Raw genomic sequence first — 17,765 nt, forward strand, 5'->3', positions numbered from 1 at the left:
ATCGATGCGCGATACGTCATTACGAATCTTTGTTTACATTCCAAAGAGCCAAAAACGTGAATTCTCACGGTGAATGAGCGAAAATGTCTGTGTGTGTTTCATGTGCGTCTGTGTTAGTGACTACGCGCTCACAGAGGAACAAGCGCGTCTTCATGAGAGCGTTATCAGGCAACGCGCCGCGCCTCGCCGTCGCTAAATAGTCACCTGAGACTCTGCGTGAAACTAAATTCGGCGATAGTACAAACGGCGTTTTTCCTCAGTAGGGCAGAATAGATGAGAAAAAAAAAACGTCAACGTGCAAACTCAAGCGGGCTGACAAAAAATTTGAAATGTTCCAATGCGCTTCATCGTAAAAAATGGGGAATAAGAAAAACTCGTATGTGTGCCTTCTTAGAATTACACTTTTATCTCTACGCAGATGCTTATACCGTATCGTGACCACTCAAAAAATTCTCTCTACGCTGGAGTTGATAATTCAACGTTCCTGCATTTCAAATTTTTTCATCCCGTTTTTTGAAATATCCAACTGAGTCGTGCGTCATCCCACCTTTGGCTTCAGGCGAAACTGAGAAAGTGCGAACAATTCGTAAACTGGATAAATCTGGTAATGCATTTTTTTTTCGGTTTTTTATTATTAACGAGCAGGTCAAAACCGCATAATCGCGACTTTCTCTGAATCGAAAATTATATGACGCGTTCCAAACGCGTCATTTCTACTCTGCTCTGCTTGTCATTTCAAAAAAAAATTTCTTGGAAGGTGGCACCTTTCATGAACCTCATCATCGCCTCGTGCATTAGCTGTGTGTAAGCTGGTGAAAATAACGGTCGGAATCTTCGTTGAAATCGTCCTGTCCTCTCAATATATGGGCAAGTACTCAAATGTCTATGTTTCCTTACCTAAAGCATTGAATTATTATTTAGAATCGCTTACAGTTCTTTTTTCTTTAACTTTTCCATCACTTTTCCGATTTCACTCTAGTACCGATTTTGGTTTTTTTTCAAGAGTGGAAAGTATGAATTTGCGCATCGAGAACGATCGAGAAACGCCAATATCTTAGTTGGTAGTTAACTTTACTAATTTTCGTTGCGCGGGTCATATTTTACGTGACATTTTGGTCAGAGTTAATGTAACGTATGGCTTTCATTGGCACTTTGTCCGACAGTCCAAGGGTCTATTAAGTATTTTAGCTCTAATTGTAAGATCAATACCATACACCCGAGGGAATCTCGACTTTTAGGATACTGACTTCCGTTTACTCATCAAGGGGGGCTGGAGGGGGGTCCGGGACCATGGAATTCGGATTTTTGGGGTTGATTCCCTACTCAATCCCGCGGTCCTCGACTTTGTACGACCTAAACCAACCGAGAAAAAGGCCTGGTATGGGTGTTCTGGGGCACCCTGTATAGAAGAAACTAAAAAACTCCTGAAGAAACGTCCAGGATCACTAAGTATTGTTATTTTGCTCAATAAGTTTCTCTCAATTTTTTCCCGAATTCGTTTGCAGGTCTGTTATGGATTATTTTATCAACCCTCCTGTGGTTAGGAGTTCGATGTGATGAGGCGGCTTACCTCTATTCTGCACCATGCAATGAAATTAAGTTCAAAAACGGGGACATTGTTACATTCTCATCCGTATGGTAACTTGCTCATCAATGTATAATGACTGCTCCCTTTCGTGTCAGATCTGCCCTGTGTGTCCCGTGTTTTTGCAGCTGTCAGTGGTAATTCTCTTAAGTGCGGGACGACTGTAAACTTTCTGTTGAACATTTCCGTGAATTTCTCAAAATGAGTCCAAAATTCCTTGGATTGTTTCGCGCAGTGCAATAAACCCGTTAAAGAGCATGAATATAATTTTCATGCAGGAGAAAGTTTGAAATATTGTAATGCAACTGAGCCTCTCTGGCTTATATCTCCTCATGGCACATTTTCCTCATGAGTATGGGATGAAACACTAAAAATTTGGATCGTCAGGGGCCGTTTAAGTATTACGTAACACACTTTTCCGATTTTTACCTCCCCCTCCCCTTGTAACGCACCCGTAACGCAGCCCTACACCCCCCTTTTGAATTACGTAACGCGGGCATGACCCTCCCTCCCATTTTCAAAAAAATCAATTAAGAAAACGCTGCGAAGACAAATTGAAAAATTCGGGGTTTTCTTGGAGATATTTGGCTGGGATGCGACGGGAAGAGTTCAACAAAGGTGTGAAAACCGTTGCATCGCACAGTGGATCGAGTCAATAGGAGAGGTTGGACAAAAATTGGACGCTTAAAACACTTACAACTCAGTTCATACAAAACTTTGAGGTCCTAGAAGTGGTTTCATTGTTTTCCTCGTAAAATTTTCTTCCGAAAGCACCCCTTGAAATTTAAAATGTGACGAAATATTTCAAATATTTCATGTCCGACCTCTCTTTTTGACTCGATCCACTGTGCGTCGGCTGGGTCACGCGCCGAAAAGATTCATTCGGGAAGGGCGGTATTTTCAATTTTTGCACGTTTTTTTCAAATTTTCCTCAAAGACTCAGATTTGTTACGTACCGACGAATTTAACTCCCCTTTCCCCTTGTGCCGCACCGTAAAGCTGGCTCAAACCCTCCCTTCCCCCTCCCTAATTTTTACATTGCAGGGAGGAAATCAGTGCGAGGTGTCTAAACTGTATTTCCTCTGATTTTACAATCCTGTTAATTATTAATATGTTAGCATTATGACAATTTTTACCGAGGCTCGAGTAATTTCTCTCAAAGCGTCAGTAATTTCATGACCTTTGTTTGTTTTTTTTTTGTTTTTGTTTTTTTTTTTTTTAAAGGTCGAAAACAAGCGTAGACGCTGAGCCGAGGCATTGGTTGTTTGCCCTTACGGACATGCATTTGTGGCACATAGCCAAGGACTTCTATTTTTTCCCCCAGAAAGGATTTGTAGACATTATGAAGCCAGAGGATCGCATGTCAAGCAAACGAACCTGTGTTGTTCGCCGGCGAGTTGAGGGGCGCCCCTACACTGGTAATGCAGGCAAACTCCTTGCGATGAGAATGCGTTACATGCCTGTAGTATTCAACTTTCTCACGTAAGTTTGGCCTAGACATGAGAACCTTTAACCCTAAGCATAGGCGGTTCTACGGGGGTGCCTGTGGGTGCCGGGCACCCCCAAGCAAAAATTAAGTGCGGTTATCGGAACCGTGAAATTACTGCTTTTAAAGATTCTGTACTCGCTTGTACTGAGAAAAAATCCTAGCAATCAATTGAAAATGTTTTAAACAGAATTAATATTGATAGCATTGCTTTGCAAAGATTCTACTGTTTTTTTTATGGTAAGATTGTAGTTTTGATGGAAAGTTTTGCTAAAATTTTTCTATATTGAATTCATAGGTATTTAAGTAGAGAGGAAGGAGAGAAAAAAAGAAGGGAGGGTAGGAAAGGGATAAAACTTGAGGGTCGAAACTTAGGCCTCCCCTGAGCGACCGTCCCCTTCGGGACCGATCTTCGACATTTTCCACCTCTGGGCACCCCCAAGCATGAAGGTCTAGAACCGCCTATGTCCCTAAGTAAGGAACGATCTGGTTTAAAATCAGGTTTTATGGAAAAATTCCTGAGTTTCGCGGTTAGTTACTCCTGCAAACAGACGCTCATGCAGTTTTACTCACACGGAAGTCAAAATAATTGTATCACGGGAGGGAGTTGTATACTTACTTCTTACTCATGCAATAGTGTAGCTCGTTGTTTTATTGATGAATGTTGATAATTTTTGAATTTTAAGACATTTTTATCAGAAATCCCTGATATTCCATCACTATGATCGAGTCTACATCATAATCAAGTCAAACTTTCCATGCAAAAATAGAGAGTGAATACAAATTAGTAACGTTGCCAGGGACGGGGACGTCTCGTAAAGTGGTGGCGGCAGGGCGTTGACGAAGAGATGTTGCGGTGTCTGTTGCACGATAACCTCTGGGAGGTTAGGCATATGAGGCCTTATGTGTAACAATGGCGGGTGTGAAAAATTACCTTTTAGAAACACGCTTAAAACACTGTTTTGTTCACACAAAAATTTAATATGTTTGGCTCTGGCATAATGTACAGATCTCGAAAATCACATCTCAAGTATTTTCTCAAAATTTTCTCGATGCAAAAACAGTTTTTTGAATGTGTTTTGAAAAGGTAATTTTTCACATCCGCTATTGTTACAGATAAGTCCTCATATGTGGCGTTTGGGTGTCGCAGAACGCCAGAGTGCGTTGATGTAAGAGAGACTTTACATATACATGCCGGGGCTACAGACTGAAATATTATAATTTTGACCTTTAATGTCCCCACACTAAGTACCAACCCTGCTAATGTATTCGTTCCCTATTCATGCGCGAAGAGTTTCATTGGATATAAGAGGTGAACTATTTTTAAAAACAGAGACACAAAAAAACAAGCAGGAAGCTCCAACGCATTGGCGTCGGAGAGCGGCTCTGGGGGCAGTAGTTGTAGTCAAGAATGAGGGCCTAGACACATTTTGTCATTGATGTACAATCCGACAACTGTCGATTCATGTTTTGTAACTTAGCAGAGTAGCCGATGTATAAATGTGTATTGGGCTTTGATATGGCGAATACATGGCATTATCACTTGTTGTATACTTTTAATTTTGAAAGCTCTTTGGAGGTCCGCTTCCTAAAAAATCTCTGGTTGATAAGTCGTTTAGCGAGGCTGCAAAAAATTTGCATTTTTATATCTGAAAGTGTAGGTATTGGTTTTTTGTATAATTGTTTTTTTGGATTGCTGGAAAAGTAACGCATACTTCTATAATTTAGGACTGAGTCAGGGAAATATAAGGTTCGTTAAATAGTAAATATTCCTAGTACCGTGTGACACTATTGTTAACGAAAAGTTTTTGCAACTTGTCAAAGAGGTTGTTGAATGATCTTCGAATGACTTTTGATGAGCTAGAGGTAATGATTCTATCTGCAGCTCGTGGACTTCTGTACGATATTGTCCAGAATCATCTAAATTTTCAAAAAGTGTCCGCTTGTTCGATACCCAATTTGCTCATTCATGCATACAAGGAGAAGCGCATGAAAGCTTTAGCAGACATTTTGGAGATGAATCAAGAATTAGATGAAGAATTTATGACTTAAATCACGGCACCTTAATCACGGGATGACCTTAATTACGGCAACTATTTATTGTCCATGAGATGCAGATGGTTCCATTTCCCTAGCTCATCAAAAGGTATTCGAAGATCAATTTCATCAGCCACCCGTACGAACCACGTTTCTAGTGACCCGTACTTGCTTCGCACGTATGAAACATACAATCAGAGAAAACAGAATTCATCTTACAATAATCAATAATCAGTAGGACATGAATCGTTGCGATGTATAATACGACATTATAATGCGGCATTACTATTGTAATTCATTTTAATGTTTAGGGGCATTATAAATCATTATTGCCACGTCGGAATGAAATGTTGTAGACTGAATTGAAAAGCATGTTGGCAAAATTTATTATAAAAATAGTATAACATGTAGGTACATAACATAAAGGTAATACAAATTAAATGATTAGAGCGTGTATATTTCATTACATTATAGGTATATTACAATCATTTTTGTCATTGTTGGAAATTTTGATAGTATGAATTTTGATAGTTGTTACCCTACAAAATATAGATGAAAAAATGTTTTCGATTGTCGAAGCTATAATTGAGGTTAAAAAGTTGATTTTTGGTAACTTTACCTCATCAAAAAAAAAAATCCCTAGATTTCCTGAAAAATCCCTAAATCCCTGGAAATTCCGGAAAATCCCTAAATCTAGGAATAAACCCTTAGACATCGGATGGCTGTTGGAAGCATTAGAGTCAACATTTGAAACGCTGCTGCAGAATTTGCCGGGAGTATAATCGAGTGTTGAAAGTCAGTAGAATTGAACAATGTAATAATTGCTTTCCGAAATAAGCGTTATAATAAAAAAACAACGAATCTGAACTGTTAATACTGGAACACACCTTCTGTAAATGTACCTTGCGAGAGATAAGTAAAAAAATAGATGTACTGGAGGAGAAGTGCTTCTCCACAGAGTTTGCAGAAGGAAAAAAAAATGCCCAAATTTACTTACTTCAGCATTTTCGGCAAAATCACTGCAATTTCCGAACCTTTTTCTGGCCAGGGGCCAAAATTAAATGATTATGAAGGGCCACTTAGATGTTGTAGATAAAAATAGGACTGTTGAAAAAGTCGCCGTTTTCAATAAATATGTTCCCGGAATGGAAGAGTTAGGTTAAAAAATTTAGAGTTAAAAAATTCCCATGAGCCGAGTGCCGTAGGTTAAGGGCCCGTCCGCCAAAACTAATCGGAACTGTATGAATGAATTGCTCCTTTTAAAAATCAAAACAATATCGAATTGCGATATATTACACAGTTAAGATAGGGCTATGTCCTGTCGTAAGCGGCGACATACAGTCGATATCATTTCAATAATCGCCCCAATGGCCACGATAGTTGTTAGACGTTTACGGTTTCCCTGGTAACCTTTGTTTGCTATCAGCTGATATCGAGTAAATGACTAGGAAGCTCCAACCCAGTGGTTAAAGCTTCCTTAACCGCGAAAACTTTAAAATTCAAATTTTCAAATTTTGAACGTAAAGTACATTTTTTACATCACGAGATAAAAGCACAAACAAGTTTTGAATTGTTGACTGTATCACCATGATTCCAAAAATACAATACACAACATAGCATTGACTAACAATAAAACAGTATGCAATAAAATAAAGTCATGACAAGGAACATAGCCGAAAATGGCGCCGATTCCCATCAACCAACGCGCGGTCTCTACAATGTAACATGCTGCATTGATACTCCCCAGCTGGGACCGTCCGGAATAGCAGCTCTAGTGCAAGCACCAGAGCCGCTAAAAACGTGGGACGTTTCAGGGTGGCCTCAACCCCCACCTCGACCAGGAAACAAAAATAAAATTTAAAAATAAATAAAAAATAAAAAGATAAAATAAATTTTATTCAAGTTTAAGTTTAAGTTATTAAGTTTATTTTTAAATTTTATTTTTGTTTCCTGAGGAAGGAGGGGGTTGAGACCACCCCGAAACGTCCCAGGTTTCTTATGTCTCTGTTTTTAGCCTTGATCACCCATTGTTTTGTATTTTTTCTAATTAAAATATTTGGGCTTTCTTTGTGTATTATCTATATCTCTAAGAAACGAGGAGGAAATTAAAACGTGGGTAAACAAGGCTAAAACATTAAAACACTAAAAGACAGGACGTTTCGAGTTGTTACCAACCCATTTTCATCTGCAAAAAACACAAATAAATAAATAAATAAATAAATAAAAGGAAAGAAAAAAAATGAGTGTCGACCGAACCCCCGCCGTCATCACCTAACCACTCATTTATTCGTGTATTCGGGCTATGTTTCTGTGCTTTATCGTTTATCTCTAAAAGCGTTTTTCCGTTGATGATCGGTCAAGCCAAAATTCCGCGATAATGGCGGCGAGGTCATAATCGCCCTGGTAAAAATTGGCGATAGGAGCTGCGTTTCAAATACCATAGGAGTTCTTATAGCCGACTGAAGAAGGCGATAGAAAATCATATAGCTGGCTGTAGAAAGTGGAAAAAATCATACGGCGTGGCTACACGAGGCGATAAAAAATTTTACAGCCGGGCTGTAGTTCCATTCGCCGGGCTTTACGTTCTATCGCCTGGCTGTTGCTTTTTCGTCATCGCCTATAAAAGGCTATAAGAAATTGTGTAGAAATTCGTGTGCTTTGTAAATCCCTAAGTTTGTACAGAATCACCTTAATATTTACAAAGCGCACCTTATATTTTCCTTCACCACATATTTTTTTTCATCAATTAAAATGAGAATAATCCATACAGAGTGTGCAAACATTTGAAAGTCATGAGTTGAAAAACGCTGACTCCACGGGATTAAATATTAGAGCCTAATACAAAGCGGAGCGGCGGCGCACTGGCGCCTACAAACCTAACAGGGATACTTCACGCATTGCGCAATGCGTGAAGTATCCCTGTTAGGTTTGTAGGCTCCAATGCGCGTTCCATGCTGGCTGCCTGCCCGCCGCGCCGCGCCGCAGTGTACCACGGCGCTTGAAGCAACTATTTCACACCAGAGGTATTGCACAGTATCGAAATTGAAGGCGCTCCAACATATTAGGAATGTCAGACATTCTTCAAAAGTACGGAGCCTTCCTCGCAAAATAAATCAAGATACTACAGCCCAAAAAGAGAGTGTGGTAGTCCAAAAACTCACTGAGTCCTAGCATCCGTAATTAGTAACGTTTAGCCGTAAGTCGTACGTTAGTAAGCATTAGTATACTTTATCGCCAGGCTGTTGCTTAATCGCCAGGCTGTTGCTTAATCGCCATTGGCTATAAAAGGCTATAAGAAATTGTGTTGCCGGTTATAGAAGCTATTGGAAATCTTACAGCCGGCTGTAGGTCGATGGTATTTTGGAACACAGATTCTACTGCCAATTTTTACCAGGGCGGGTTGGTTAATGTTTGAGGTTGGACTTTCGGAATTGACGCTGGTCGGATACCATCATCTTTATCAGGTCTTCGTCATTTTTAAACCCTACTTTTTGTAGGATTACATTTTGACTCCAACGTTTGCAAGAATTCCACCTTCTATCTGTCTGGTGAGTCGCGATGTTGTTCCGAAAAATTATGATCGCGTCAAAATAAAATAAGAAACCGTTTGATCCATCCATTTTGGTTTGACAGATTATCATCAACGAAAATACGCTTTAAGTTTCACCGTCGATTTTTCTTAGCGTATGAACGAATTTTTTCAGCTGCAGCTGTCGTCACTACATGGACTACATTGTGTACGGGCGGAGCTACGGCGATTATCGGACGTGGCACTACCCGCCGGCCAGCAACGACTGCCCCGTCCATCGGCATTTTGACAGAGAGACAGACGTCACTTCAGCGAACTTCAAACTCGCTCGCAAAGACGCAAGAGGGAACCTTAGGTCCGTGGAGTGGCCCACGGGATGGACTCAAGAACGGATGGAAGAAGTGCTGTCCGGGTCCCGGCTCTGCCCGCTAGCACCCACCATCGAAGCCGCCATCGCCCAAGTCAAAAATGTTTGGGAGAGGAACCTATCTCAAATAAAAAAGAAGGGACTCTTCTCCTGTTTCCTGACCCCCCGGAAAAATAATGTGAAAGGCGAACCAGAATTAACCTACCCCTAATAAAGCACTGGAAACAATGGACCACTAGACAAGGTACGAATTTAAGTAATCTGATATAAGTTTCTTAACCAGAATTTTACGTAAAACACGATTCGCACAACGAAAATTACTGAAACCAACTCCTAACGAAGATATTAACGTTTTTATTTCACATTGGTTACGAGGAATTTGAATTGCCCGCCCACAAGTAACTCAAAGCTCTACGTGAGTCAAATCGCGCAGTACAATGGTTTCACCAAGCTTCTCAATCGAACACTGTTCATCCCCCACCATATGTTGTTCAAAATATAAGCAATCTGCTATACCTGAGCCAAACCGTCAAGACTGAGTTTGCCAGATTTTTATATCGCAAAGACTGTCATGATAATGTTTAGCTGCAATGTGAATCACGTAGAGCATTGAGTTTTAATGAGCGGGTGGTTTGAATTCACGCATCAGGAATCATTAAACATCTTTGTAAGAAGTTGATTTCGGTAATTTTTGTTTTGCGCATCGTGTTTTACGAGAAATTTTGGATAATAAACATGTATCAGAATGCTGAAATTCGTACCTAGTCTAGTGGTCCATTTTGTTTTGAAAACGTTTAATTTTAGTCTTCTAGAGACAATTCTGGACCTCACTCTCCCTTTAATCCATATCTAAGATGACTGATCAATTTCCTGTATTTTGCGGCTCTCAGGGCGTTATCAAGTATATTGCCGGTATCCCTTCTTGGGAAACCAATAACGGGATGTAGACAAATATAGTGGCGACAATTTGTTTATAGCACTTGGAACAACTGGTGGAACGAATCTAAACAACATGATCCTATCAGGGACAGAATCCTTTTCTCCACCTCATAGGACTGTGCGGGTTGTGGGGGATCGAAATAGAGAGAGAAAAAAAAAACCCCTTTGCTGGCCTCCTTGCAAACTGTGTTTCTTATATAACAAAACTCAAGTAGTTTGAGAAGAATAATTATTACTGTAAAAATAGAACATATAAATTAATAATAATAATAAAAAAATGATACCGAAAAAATTCAATTGCTGCCATCGTCCGCCTTCCCTGAAATGTACGATCTCCATACTCCGTCTTATTTTCAGACATACTGCCGTGATAGCGAAGAGAGCAGTGAGTGCAAAAATGGAGTTTTAAGAAAACGGGCCAAGAAACTTCTGACCGGAAAATATTATTGAAAGAGTCCTCCGTTCTTTGTCAAGTTGCCACTAATCGTCCGGAAGACTCCTAGAAATCGTTTGGATGCTTAGAAATCTACTGATTTTATTTCAATTACACAAAGAGGGTATTTTTCATTTTCATGCTAGGTTATTGTTAGGCAAGGCAGCCGTAAGTGGTATCTTCTGCATGCTTTCGTGGTTGCGTTTTGGACACACAACAAACACATTTTCAGGTTGGAAATTCACAGAAGAGAGTATGCACTTTACTTGAATGCACTGTTTTCATTGGCTCTCTGGAGGAATATTGTCACTTACTGCTGTCTCGCCTAAAACTATACGTCATTTTTTGCGCACTTACGGCTTTCTCATATGTCTCGTTTTGATACAATTAAGACGAATTTTGAGCTATTTCAGTAATTTCATCTAAAAGAGTTCAGACGAATTTTGAAGGAAACTCGATTTCGAAAATTTGACATTTACGTGCTCTCTTCGCTATCACGGCAGCATAGTGCAAATCTTCCAATGGCCTGTGAGAAAAACGGCCTATCATTTGAGACGATCGTTGAAATTGAACTCCGTATGTTTAAACAATTCATAATTCAACTTCACAGCACAAAAGGGCTCGCAAATAATGGCAATAAAGGCTCTCTTTCATCGTTGCCGTGCTCGCACGATAAGTAGCGAGCCAATTCTTTTTGCAAATATTTATTCCAGTAACCAAGCACGCGTTCGAGTACGTCAACATGTGATGTAAGTTGACGGGTCGAAAATGTCACTTCGTATTTTTCACTCGAGTTTGCCCGACCGCATTTTAATGGAGTAACGAGATAGGTAATCACGGCGATGGGTTCTCCGAATGCATTAGTAAACCTGTGAAATGACGATAGGATGATTCTGTTAATTGTATTTTTTATTTCACTCCTACTCGAGGGGAATGACTCGGGATCGGTGGCTCCTGAATTACTGGCTGATTTTTTCAGGAGCAAGAATACTCATCACCTAATAACTTTCTCGTGCTCTCTGATTGGTAAGTTGTACTGTTGTACAAATAGCATGGAATAAATAAATACAAAACGCTGATTGACCGATGCAACTATGCAGATGACCCATACCCACCCCCCATATCCAACGAAAGATATTTCTCTTTGAAATTTCTCCTATTTTTCTCCGTCTCATGCATTCATGTATAGAGAGTGGTTTCAGGACATTTTGTCAACGATTTTTTGTCCGCTCACCTTTTTTGTCCAGTAGTTTACGCCCACACGTAAAATAAGCAACAGTGACTTGGTCCAAGCGTTATATTTTAGTCGGTATGTAAAATTATATTGACAATATGGAAATGAGAAATTGAGAGAGAAGGAGGTGTTGTTATGGTTGATCATTTTCTAAATGAAATGTTATTACTTTCTCCTTTTCAATCACCTTTTTAAATTGTCATTGGTGAGTATTTGGTTTTATTTCTATCCTTAAAATATTGAATGTACAATATACCTTATATATGTGTAGGTACCTTTTTTTATATTTTTTATTTTTTCTCTACGAAATTATTACTTCATTTTGAAAACATTTATATTTTTAAAACGTGACAAATATCTGTAAAACCTTTTCCAAGCGACATTAATCTCAATGAGCCGCAGTTGTACCGACAGAAACTGCAAAAATGAATAAAAGAGGAAAAAAAACCAAGAAGCACGCAATCTTTAGTTTTAACCCATTTGTACATCGATCTTTTAGAGTCAAATACGTCAAATTTTGAGCGTTTCGTTGCGCGTACACCTCGCTGCAGCACAATAAAAGCACAAAATTTAAAAGAAAAAATTAAAGTGCTTAGCAAATCATTAAATCTGACACGGAACCACCAATATTTAAAAAAAAACACATTACATTATTATTCTCCTTTGATAATTTGATACATATTTTTTCCCCATCAATTTAAATGAGAATAATCAATGCAGAGTGTGCTGACATTTCAAAATCATGAGTTAAAAAACGCTAACTTTGCGAGTATAAATATTAAAACCGAACAGAGCGGAGCGGCATGCTGCCAGCGCGAGAGGCTCACTGGCACCTACAAACCTAAGTGGATACCTCACGCATTGCACAGTGCTTGAAGTATCCACTTAGGTTTGTAGGCGCCAATGCGCGTTGCGCGCTGGCCGCCCGCCCGCCGTTCGGCGATGCTTGAAGCAACTATTTCACAACAGTGGTGTTGCACAGTATTATACGAATTTGAACGTATTAAGAATGACAGGCATCCTTTAAAAGTACAGATCTTTCCTCGCAAAATAAGTCAAGATACTTATCGTACACAGGAAAAATCTAAGAGCCTTTAGCTGAGGCAAATATAGAGGTTTATCCGGTTCAGGTACAACAAGGTGGGAATTTCTTGAAAGATAATTAAGTCCTGTTACACCAAAGAGGTGTAGAGAGTTTTAGTGAATTTTGTCTCATGGAATTGACGCTCCCCCATTTTTACCAAAACTCTCAAGTATATATTATTCTCCGTTGGACCAAACAGACAAAACAAAAAAACAAGCAAACCCTCATTCCTCCAAGAAATTATATATTTTCATCCAAAAACGTCGTGAGCAATTGGCGTTTGTATTTACATGTGGGCCAATTAACTTTAGGTCTCAACTGGCACGTGGACCAAAACTCTCGTGCCGAAAAAACGCGTGTACGTAAATTACTGGAAAAAACAGGTGCGCGGACAAAAAATCGTTGACAAAATGTCCTTTAACCATAAAGAGTATTCTGTAATCATTTCAGATAGTTAGGTATCAATGAAGAAAAACATTTCTTTTTGAAAAACACGGCGACTCAGAAAGTCGAAATAATGGGTAGCCCGTTTTAGATTACCTTATGAGCAAAATTTATCCAGTATTTAACACAGTTGATACGTGTTTGGCTCTTTATATGGTCTAGACAACGTGGTGCAAACGTTAGCATCGGATGCCTCTACAAATATGATTCCCCCTCATCCCTGTCCCTCTAACATGACGGTGTATACTCCACACTTGATAAGCTCCACACTTGATAAGGAGGCAGAGTCATTAATTTCGAGCATCCAAGAGGCTGCAAAAGCAAGCACGCCGGTTGCTAGAACTTTTAATAATTTTCATCATAAATGCACTCTTCCAAAGGAAATACTCAGCCTTATTGACCGTAAAAACAAAGCGGGAAGGAGGAGAAGGATTACTCACCATGAATCTGATAAAAATCTCTACAATAGACTAAACAAGGCAGTGGAGAAACGTATTAATGAATTTCGTAATGAAAAATTTGAAAAATTTGTAGCTAATCTCAGCCCAAGCGAAGCTAATGATTACACCCTTTGGAAAGCGACAAAATCCCTAAAACGTCCTTTCCTAGCTAGCTTCCCAATTAGAAAACCGGACGGTGAATGGGCAAATAATAGCCAGGAAAAAGCCCATACTATTGCCGATCACCTTGAAAAAGTATTTCAACCTAACCCCTGCGAATCTCCAGAGAAGGAATGCGAACTAGAGGAAGAAGTTGGTAATATTAATTTTCTCCCTGCAGAAAAAATCAACAAAATTACATATGACGAAATTTTCAAGGAAATTAAATATAAAACAAAAATCAAGAAAAGTCCAGGTTTTGATCTTATCTCAGCAATTATCCTCAAGCAACTTCCTCCTGCGGCAATCAAAAAATTAGAAGCACTCTTTAATGCAGCATTGTCATTGAAATACATCCCTAGTCAATGGAAATTGGCTGAGGTGATTGTTATTTTAAAATCCGGAAAACCTCCTTCAGCCCCTAGTTCGTACCGCCCTATCTCCTTACTTCCCCTGATATGCAAACTTTTCGAGAAGTTATATATTAAACGTTTACTGACAATTGTAAATAAGAAAAAGTTACTTCCTAATGAGCAGTTTGGTTTCAGGGCTAAACATAGCACAATAGAACAATTACACCGGATCTCTTCTTATATTGAAAAGGCGCTAGAGGAGAAACAGTTTTGTAATGTAGTTTTCTTGGATGTCGCCCAGGCATTTGACAAAGTCTGGCATTCTAAAGTGGCATTTAAACTTTCTAAATTCTTGCCTGGGAACCACGTGCAATTAATAATGTCCTACTTAGCAGATAGATCTTTTAGGGTTCGATTTGAAGACTCTTACTCTGAATTTAGGAAAATAAGAGCAGGGGTACCTCAAGGTTCAGTACTCTCCCCCCTAATCTTTAGTCTCTTTACAGCTGACGTACCAAAACCTAAAAAAGGGAAAATTGGGATCTTTGCGGACGACACGGCCGTTGCGTCCTCCGCGCCCACATATGAGGAGACAGTCACTAACATCCAAGAGTGCCTGGACGACATCCAGGATTGGACTGAGCGCGATCGCACGGCGCTTAACGCCACCAAATCAGTTAACGTGGTCTTTACCTTAAGACCATATGTTTATGTCCCTGTGATCCTAAATAAAATTGCTATTCCCCATGCGCAAAAGGCTCCTTACCTCGGCCTTACCATGGACTGTAAGTTAAAATGGAAGGAGCATATTCTAAATAAGAAAAAGCAAATTGACTTAAAGCACAGACAGATGCTATGGCTTCTCGGAAAGCGATCTAAATTAAAGCTAAAAAATAAAGTTTTACTTTATAAATCAATGTTAAGGCCAATCTGGGTATACGGCTGCCAGATTTGGGCGTGTGCCGCCAGTTCCAATCTCAAAATTATTGAGACAATTCAAAATAAAATACTCAGACAAATGGCAGGGGCCAGGTGGTACGAGCGTAACATCGATATTAGAGATGAGCTCGGGATCGAAGAGATGGACATGTACATCTCACGTATGTACAATAGATATGAAGAGAGACTGGGCGGTCACCCCAATCCCGAAGCAATAGCGCTTTTGGATTGGGGCTCCGAGACCCGGAGGTTAAAAAGACGCAAACCACATGAGTTGAGCACAGCTCATTTCCGTCGGTGTTAGGCTCGTGCCTCTGGCCCTTACCAGTCTTAGTCGACTGACAGGGCGAAAGCATAGTTAGTAGAAAAATTCTCTAGAATCTAGTTCTAGGAATAATTATAGTTAATATCAGTTAGTTTTTCTCCCGCTTTTTACAGGATTTTACTTCTATCTCATTTGTTCATCCTTCATTTTCATTCTCATTAATTTAATCCATAAAGCGGTGTTTATTTCTTTTTTATTATATTAGGCTTAAAGGAAAATTTGTAAAGACTCGTAAGGTCTAGTAATATAAGTTGTAATTCAATATGTGTAATTACAAAATTAAATAAAAAAAAAAAAAAAAAAATTTCAGATAGTTAGGTATCAATGAAGAAAAACATTTCTTTTTGAAAAACACGGCGACTCAGAAAGTCGAAATAATGGGTAGCCCGTTTTAGATTACCTTATGAGCAAAATTTATCCAGTATTTAACACAGTTGATACGTGTTTGGCTCTTTATATGGTCTAGACAACGTGGTGCAAACGTTAGCATCGGATGCCTCTACAAATATGATTCCCCTCATCCCTGTCCCTCTAACATGACGGTGTATACTTCCATTTCCACGTGGTTCCTGAAAAGCATGGCGTTAAAAGGACGTTATGTCTTATCTCAAAATGCAGTTTCGCCCTTGCGTCAGAGGAACGACGCGTGGCCGGTATGATAGAAATGAAAAAGAGGAGAAATTGCAACATTCTCAGGAGATGCATGCTTGGATATCTAACCGATTTAATGAAGGCGTTTCTAATTATTATGACTTTACGTTGTTGATGACTCGATGGCTCGATGGTCGCGGTTCAGCATGAAGATGTTCTCATTGTTCCTCCAGAGAATGTACACATACACATTAAGAATACGGAATCAAGGTACCCCTTAGAACAAAATAAGTTATGACTTAGGAGTGATTTTCATCTTAAATAATGAATACGTTTGCTCCTGTCAAAATGTTGGTATTCAGAAAGAATATACCTTTAAGGAATACATGGAACGTTATCTATAACATTGAGGCTTGTAGGAATGTCGAGGGATAAAACTTTCAAACATCTTTTTTCAGTTTCAAATGGATGTGTGGCTTATTGGATCCCCTATTTCTGCTGAATTCAGTCCAAATATGGGAAGCTAGTAGGCTATCTTATAGTCTGTAGACTCTACCTCCTGCATTCAAATAACACGATTTTTTTAAATTCAGAAACAACTTGAGTCAGGATATACTTTGTGTCTAAGACTGCGAGTGCAAAGGCGTTTACCGAAAGGAATATTATTATTTGGGAGGAAAATTGCCTCTTCTGATTTCAAACCAGAATCTGACCTCTATCTTTCTAGTTTTGGTTAATTTTTGTGAGAGTGCCGTGATCATTTTAATTTCCTCTCTGGTTGACTATTCCGTCCAACAAAATTTTGATCTCTCTTTCAACTCTAACAATACAGTGACAAAAAGTAAAATTCTCATTATGTCGTGGAGAATAATTATTATTTCTTATTCCACTGAAGAAAGATATTAAGGTGTGCAGAGCAGAATCTTCATCAACCGAAGGATTTCCTTTGATAAATTTTTAGTGGTGTTACCATCTGATTGTGAAGATGAAGATTGTTATCTAACGCATGATCATACTTTTGCATTTACAAGATGATCATACATTTTTGAAATTCACATCCACAAGCAATTCTGGTATCATGTTGAGAATTTTGACTGGTACTTCGGACAGTTCCGAGACTTCTTGCGATGAAGCGTGCTTTCAACCGCTCGACACAGACACCAAACTCGGATTTGCCCTCGATACAGACTGTGAAATTAATGAGCGAACTCTAAAAAACGTGAGTGGCCAATTTATGTACCCAATTAATTTTTGGTAAATTGACGATAAGCCAAGTAACAAATCAATAAATAAAGGATCAAAGTAAACAAATTTGCAAAATTAGCTTATTCTACGCTTTAATGCAATAGACAATATGTTCAGCTATTCTTATGTATCATCCACTTGAAGCTCATCGTAAATTTTTCTGGATAAGGAAATAAACCCAGGAGGATGTGCGAATAGTTTTATCTCTGTGAAAAAAAACGGAAAAATACTAAAAACAAAAGAAATAAAACGAAACCTTTTCTTCGCTCAATACTTGGTTGGCCAGGATTGTAACTTTTTCATCATTTCAGGAACTTTTCAGAAAATGCAGCTTGATAGAATTTTTTTTTTAGATTAGTTGGATTGCATTTTTCAAAAAGGAACCAAGGGCAATCCGATGTTGCTAAAATGGTGCTACTTACATTCTCTGCGATACAGTTACTGAAAACAATTCAATCTATATAATATCTATAAAACTAAGTCAGTTAAATTGACAAAGGTAATTCTCATCTTGAAATTTTAGTTTATTGAGAGTTAAGATAAAACTTGTTTAGATGATCAGTACATATATTTAC

At 38.9% G+C, this 17,765-nt stretch overlaps 2 protein-coding genes across 5 annotated transcripts in view; both read left to right on the plus strand.

Annotated features, from left to right (window-relative positions):
• Positions 1–664: 664 nt before the first annotated feature.
• LOC109038116 (uncharacterized) lies at positions 665–10,330 on the plus strand. Of its 2 annotated transcripts, none has more exons than XM_072302378.1 (3): positions 665–1,638; positions 2,810–3,067; positions 8,819–10,330. In XM_072302378.1, the coding sequence occupies exons 2-3, from the start codon at positions 2,865–2,867 to the stop codon at positions 9,213–9,215; spliced, it is 600 nt and encodes a 199-aa protein (XP_072158479.1). In that variant the 5' UTR covers positions 665–1,638; positions 2,810–2,864; the 3' UTR covers positions 9,216–10,330. The 2 variants fall into 2 exon arrangements, with proteins under 2 accessions (XP_072158479.1, XP_018908613.2); XM_019053068.2 differs by having other exon boundaries at positions 670–1,638; positions 8,813–10,330.
• A 456-nt stretch (positions 10,331–10,786) lies between these two features.
• Positions 10,787–17,765, plus strand: part of LOC109038111 (ionotropic receptor 75a) — a 37,436-nt gene continuing 30,457 nt past the window's right edge. For 2 of the 3 annotated variants that reach the window (XM_019053065.2, XM_072302312.1), the window contains exons 1-2: positions 10,787–11,402; positions 16,977–17,164. In XM_019053065.2, the coding sequence (XP_018908610.2) occupies positions 11,264–11,402; positions 16,977–17,164 (327 nt within the window). In that variant the 5' untranslated portion in view covers positions 10,787–11,263. The remainder of the gene's footprint in view (positions 11,403–16,976; positions 17,165–17,765) is intronic. The other variant, XM_072302313.1, reaches the window with a different exon arrangement.

Source organism: Bemisia tabaci, chromosome 7 (genome assembly GCF_918797505.1).
Source record: "Bemisia tabaci chromosome 7, PGI_BMITA_v3".
NCBI lineage: Eukaryota > Metazoa > Arthropoda > Insecta > Hemiptera > Aleyrodidae > Bemisia > Bemisia tabaci.